We start from the raw sequence: 3,503 nt of genomic DNA on the forward strand, positions 1-3,503 counted from the left end.
TGAAGGAGGAGTCTGTCTCCCAACGCTGCACTGATGGCTGGCGGTGGCCTTGGGAGCTCCTTCTTCCCTCTTTGCCACATGCCACCTGCAGTGTCCACCATGCAAGGAGGAGAGTTCCTGTCTTTGCCAGACATTCAGGACTCCCTCTTTCCCCTCCAGTGCTAAATGGTCCCAACCACCCACCACCCTGCTCCTCCCTACCCTGACACTCTTCTGCTTCCAGCCTCTGCCTGTCCCAACAAGGCTGATGGCAAAGCTTGGACTGTGTCACACTCTCCGCTCAACATGGTGCTCAGGAAGCTCCCGGGAGGCAGAAGATGAAGCTGCCAGCTTGCCTGCTCTCCTCCTTCTGCCAGCCCCAAACTCCACCAAACCTCAGCCCTATGGCTGCAACCAAACACTCTGAGGGCTGCCACGGATGCCACACCTCTGCTCCAGGCAGCCTTTGGATGCTCCCATCGCCCAGTGCTGTAAGCACTTGCTTGGCCAAACCAAGGGAATCAAGCAGGCACTGCTGCTGCACCCAGGCTCCCCAGTGCCAGAACCACATTTTCCAGCACTGGAAGCTTGCAACTAGTGCAGCCCGGCCACAGCTGGACTCTTGACAGTGCTCTTGGTCACAAGGGCCCTGACCCTCCTCACGGACTCCTAGCCACCTGCAAACTGCTGCCTCTTGTGAAACTGCAGGCCAAGTGGCCCAAGGGGAGCTGCTCACCTAAGAGAGGCAGTAGGAAGCTGCTGACAGGTGCCAGAAGGGGACCTGACGGGCTCAGGCAGAAGGGAACAAAAGACGTGGCCAGGGACACAACCCTTGCAGCCATTCCTGGAACGCCCAAAGTATTCCTGGGCAACTTGTCTGGCCACCCATCGCCAGAGGGTCAGGGCAGCCTGGGACAGGGCGGCACCTTGGTCAGATCACACATTCGTGCAGAGCGCTCCTGCTCCTCTCATGCGTGATTTTATATTGGGCTGTTATACCTGGTCCTGACTTCGGTCCCCTCCGCTTGCCCACCGCCTCACTGTGCTGACAGCCGCTGTTTGGTCTCTGTAAACATTCAGGAGCACCAGTTAATGTCAATGGGTGCAATTTTTTCACATGGAGGACTCCAATTCCACCCGTTGGCTACATACACACTGCTATGTTAGATGCCATTTTGTCAGACTGCGGCCGTTTGTCACACGGCAACAAAATTTAATGGGCTGTTGGTGGAAAGATTCAACCTCTACTGCCAGACCACCATCATCTGCCTCTGATGTCATAGGCCAACATAATAAAATAGGAGGCATTACCTTTGAAGTAATAAGGTCCTATTTTGAAGATTAAGGGCCTAGTCATGGTGGGAAATACACCTTCCAGACCACCAACACCTACCAGAGCTCTACCTTTCACATTAGAATCTGGTACTAGTAGAAGAGAGGGCAAATTCCCCCCAGTTTTCATATCAGGCAATGACTGTCTGCAAGGAGTGCAGCCCATTCACTGCATTGCCAAACACCACAGGGAAATTCAGACTCCTGTGCTAGAGGAAGTCAAGGTCTCCTCATACCTCTGTGCTTTGTGTGACTGAGCCCTGATGGATATCCACAGGCTGATTTCTGGTGGTGTGGACAGCTAGGAAACACTGGATGTGCGCGTCTCCAGGCTCACCTCTAGGGACCAGTCCTGCCCTTTGCCTTGAATGTGTTGTGGAGGGAGGCACAGCTCTGCCAAGGAAAGGCACAGTTTTGAGAAAGATAAGTTGGGAAGCACACGGCAGGATGGGAAAAGTTGGCAAACTTGCACCCAGAGAAGGTCATTACCTCTTTGCCCATGGGCAGCAAGACACTACTTGCTGTCCACAGGATGGGCCAGGATGTAGATGAGGGACCTCCATGCAGAGGAAAAGACCTTCTGGCTTGGTTTCTGTTTCAGATTTTGACCATCTTCCCTCTGAGACTCCTCCAGCTCAATTACTCTGATGTGCTGGCGCTGTTGTTCCAACCAGTGCCCAAGAACATCAGTCAAAGCGAGTAAAACCACTTTTAAACCTAGAACTGTCCAAAAGAGACAGCTCACAGATGCTGCAGCATGCAGAAGCACATCCCACTGTCACCACCACATGCCAAGGTGAGGTAAAGGGGATCTGTTCTCACACAGAGCCTTCCAGGATCAGAACTGAGTCCTGGCACAGATGAAGCCTTAGATGGCCTGTTCCCAAGGAAAGGTACTCCATGCTTGGGGAACAACAGGTACCACAGAGCAGCTGTGGGAGTTCGGGAGCTGATTGTAGTCCTGGATCTGCCCTGACCTGTGGGAGTGTTGGGTTCACAAGAAACTGCAACTTGAGTGTGTGGTTTATTGTGGCCTGGCCAAAAGTAACCTCAGCCCTGCCTGTCTGGGCAACAGCTGGGTGAAGCCAGGTGCTGCACCAGGTGACCACGGTGTTGCATGGGGGCTTTGTCCCTACTCTCTGTGCTCATGGGAGCTGGCCATGCTCCTACTTGGGTGCAGTTTCTGAGGGTATTCACCCACTGCTGTTCCTGCTATCCTTCAGGGCAATCTTCTGACTGAACCTACTCCTGCAACACAGCTCCACTCAGAGCAGGAGGAACTGTCTTTCCCTGCAACTTCTGTAGCTGCTGACCTGCTCCATGTCCTCCTGCAGGCCCCCACCTCCTGGCTAGAGGTCAACAGAAGACAGGCTTCCCATCTGCAGGATGCACTCTAAGCCTGAGGAGGTATTTACACGCAGAGATAGAGTCAGGCAGTCCCTGGTGGCCGCTGCCACTTAGGCAGCTCACAACATCGTCCTCATGCCCAAGGGACACTGCACAGTGCAGTGTGGCTGGACGCCTCCTTCCTCTCTGAATAGTGAAGGGTGTCCACCTGCCCTCACATCACGTTGATTTGAACAGAACCGAGCTTTTGTGCCTAGGTAGCTCGTGAGAACATCCTGAGAGGAAATGACCACACAGGGGCTCAGGTTGCATTGCAGCAGAATTTTAATGATTTAAAAGAGGGAAATGAGGTAAACAAGTAGAGGGTCAGACGCAGAGAGCACCAGATCATCCAAGAGCTTGTGCCCCAAGGACAAGGTGAAGTTTGCAAAACATGTCCAACTACCTACAGCACAAAAGGAGAGGGGCAGCAGATCCCTCCAGGGCTGGCTTTAGAAAAACCCATTGCCCTGGGGAGCAGGAGACACCAGAGAAAAGAGAGAGAAGACAGAGGGAGAAACAGGCAAGTCAGACAAGAGCCATGTTTTCAGAGACCCCAGGCATGTCTCTTCCTGCCGTCCTTTGCAGTTGGAGCCGTGGATGCTCAGTGCCTCTGAAAATGATGACTCAATGCTCTGACTTCAGACCAGCATAATCTTTCAGCTTCCTGGGCATCCTGCTGTGGGTTGGTAAACTGGTGGTTTAGCAGGGGGGGCACCTGCTGCCGCAGTAGCCTCTGGTGATGCAGGAGAGGTCAAAGCCCCCGGAGCCGATGGGCACTCCCCGCGGCGCGAGGATGCGGCGAG

The 3,503-nt window shown here is 53.8% G+C and overlaps 1 protein-coding gene across 1 annotated transcript in view; it reads right to left on the reverse strand.

Annotated features, from left to right (window-relative positions):
• Nucleotides 1-3,399: 3,399 nt before the first annotated feature.
• Nucleotides 3,400-3,503, reverse strand: part of LOC104495436 (feather keratin Cos1-1/Cos1-3/Cos2-1) — a 546-nt gene continuing 442 nt past the window's right edge. The window contains exon 2 of the mRNA XM_010138403.1: nucleotides 3,400-3,431. Within this exon, the coding sequence (XP_010136705.1) occupies nucleotides 3,400-3,431 (32 nt within the window). The remainder of the gene's footprint in view (nucleotides 3,432-3,503) is intronic.

The sequence above is a fragment of the Buceros rhinoceros genome, unplaced genomic scaffold, assembly GCF_000710305.1.
Source record: "Buceros rhinoceros silvestris isolate BGI_N320 unplaced genomic scaffold, ASM71030v1 scaffold10866, whole genome shotgun sequence".
NCBI lineage: Eukaryota > Metazoa > Chordata > Aves > Bucerotiformes > Bucerotidae > Buceros > Buceros rhinoceros.